The sequence below is a fragment of the Lipotes vexillifer genome, unplaced genomic scaffold (genome assembly GCF_000442215.2).
Source record: "Lipotes vexillifer unplaced genomic scaffold, Lipotes_vexillifer_v1.1 scaffold773, whole genome shotgun sequence".
Classification (NCBI taxonomy): Eukaryota; Metazoa; Chordata; class Mammalia; order Artiodactyla; family Lipotidae; genus Lipotes; species Lipotes vexillifer.
The window spans coordinates 789,701-792,193 of record NW_006786767.1 but is presented as its reverse complement, the minus strand read 5'-3'; the positions used below and the strand labels follow the sequence as shown (position 1 = coordinate 792,193).

Sequence of the window (2,493 nt, the reverse complement as noted above, 5' to 3'; positions counted from 1 at the left end):
TCTTTCCAATTTGGGAAACTGTACTCCTAATACTTTAAAACTATAAGCAGAGCTCAAATTTACATAACTGAAAAAAACCTACAATGGAGTACACTGAAAAGTAGCACTGATTCTGATTCTGCAGGTGATTAAATTCTTTATATTTTTCTAATTTTCCTTATTTTTTGCAATTAAATTTTATTTCTTAGAAAAATTAATATGCTTACCAAAAAGGGCAATGATAGGAGGTAGATATTACCAAGGTAGTGAGAAACGAGTTCATACTAATGAAGGGGTTAATGGCTTGTTGCTGGTTTTAACCAAGTCTGCGTTTATTTTCACACACCAGTAGCCATGTAAATTTGTGGGTGGTCCCTGGGCCTGAGCTGGTTAGATCTGCTGAGTGAGAAATTCTGGTCTCTCTGAAGACACTTCTGCACACCTCCTTCCACAGTCCAAACTGTCTATATCCAACATTATTTTACATGGCCCTATAAGTTTACAAGCCCATTTGGGGTGCTCCTTGTATGTTCTCATTATGGTTTCTTTTTTCTCATTGTTTTGTAGCTGTGATGCCCCTTGAAATGAACAGTCAAACAGATGTCACTGAATTCAACTTCTTGGGATTTTCCAACCATCCCAACCTACAGGGCTTGTTCTTCCTGGTCTTCCTGGTCATTTACCTGAAAACTCTTTTCAGGAACACACTTATAATAATGGCCACAAGAGTCAGTCCTGCCCTCCACACCCCAATGTATTATTTCCTCAGCAACCTGAGTTTCTTGGACACCTGCTACACATCTACCACTATTCCAGTCATGTTGGTGAACTTCTTTCAGGGGAAGAAGACCATCTCCTGTGAGGGCTGCTATTCCTAGATTTTCTTCCATGTGACATGTGCCGGCACTGAGGGTGTTTTATTGGCAACTATGACTCCTGACTGCTATGTAGCCATCTGCCACCCTCTTCAGTATCCAGTCCTCATGAATGTGAAGGTCTGTGTTTGTTTGGCAACTGGGTCCTGGCTACGTGGGCTGGTGAATTCTGTGACATACACAGTGCTGGCAGCTACACTCACTCTGTGTGGGCCTAACAAGATCAGCCACTTTCTCTGTGATATCCTATTGCTCCTGAAGCTCTCCTACTCAGACACCTCTCTTGGTGAGTCTGTGCTCCATGTGTCCAGTGCAACCATTGGCCTGAACCCCTACCTGTTTACTGCAGTGTCCTACATACTCATCATCTCTGCCATCCTTTGGATTTCCTCTGCTCAGGGCAGGAGCAAGGCCTTCTCTACCTGTGCACCCCACCTCACTATTGTGGTGGTCTTTTATGGAATGGCCAACTTCAACTATGACAGACCCAGAGTAGGCTACTCCCTGGATATGGATATCCTTGTCTCTGTGCTCTTCTGTGTTATAAACCCCATGTTAAACCCCATTATCTACATGTTAAATCCCTTGTTTGAGAAAAAAGGAGGTCAAATGTGCCCTGTGGAAGCTGGTTGGAGGGTGTGTGTTCCCTGGCAATATTAGTGTCTAGCTCACTGGTCTTCAAACTGAGGTATGCAGCCACCTGAAAAATTTTCCAAAGTATTTGTAACATACATAGTTTTAGAAAGCCTATATCCAGATCCTCAGTTCCTATATATACACCAGTTCCTAAAATTTATCTTCCCAAAAACTCCTTTCTCTCCTCTCTTTCCACAAATACTGTTTTTCCACTGTACAACCAAGGCAGTAAGGAAAAGTCACACAGAATTGGGTAGAAAGGGAAAAGAAGTGATGAGGTTCAGACCTGTGCTTCTGGGAGGAGACTCAGAGGAAAAGGGAGAATGCACAGGTGGAGTTCTTCCCTGAGGAGTAGTTTGAGACACATACTGGGCACCTCACCCCTGGGGTTGACACAGGGAAGATGAGTCCCCCTGGATTCTTGGAGGGCCAGTGGTACTAACAGGAGGGCTGGGAGTCCAGGGAAGCCTGGACTCTGCTTGTGAGGAGCATGCACATGCTTGCTTGGTCCTGAAGCAGGGCAGAGAGAGGATTGAAAACTGTATAGGCGACTAGCTGGTTTCCCAATACTGCTCTGGTGTGTGCCCCAGCCTAAGATGAGCACACATTTCAGCCCCACTTGAGAGACTGGTTTTGAGAAACAGAGGTGTCTCTGACCCAAAGCGGTGCCTGAGCAGGGCAGCAGTAGCCATTACTGGCACTTAGGCAGCACATCAGAAGCAGCTCCAATCTCTATCTTCAGCTAGACTGCCACAGCCCACACTGCAACCCATGCTGGGAGCCCACATGGGCCCTGCCTACCCTGTGGCTTCAACTCGATCCTCAGGGCTTCTGCTCCAGCAACTTGGAACCCATCCCCACGTGCAATAATAGGGTGGTTATGGCCACTGCACAGAGAGGAAGTGCTGGCTCACATCTGGCTCCATCTCTAGCCCCTCCATCTCCAGCCCCACCTCCTAGCAAGGTGATAGCTGCCAGCACACCCTCAGGAAAGACGTGACTC

At 46.3% G+C, this 2,493-nt stretch overlaps 1 protein-coding gene across 1 annotated transcript; it reads left to right on the top strand.

Annotated features, from left to right (window-relative positions):
• Positions 1 to 563: 563 nt before the first annotated feature.
• LOC103074891 (olfactory receptor 1052-like) lies at positions 564 to 1,521 on the top strand. Its single transcript, XM_082931144.1, is given in 2 exon segments — positions 564 to 1,439; positions 1,441 to 1,521. Coding segments are annotated over 2 exon segments (957 nt in total).
• The last annotated feature ends 972 nt before the right edge of the window (positions 1,522 to 2,493 follow it).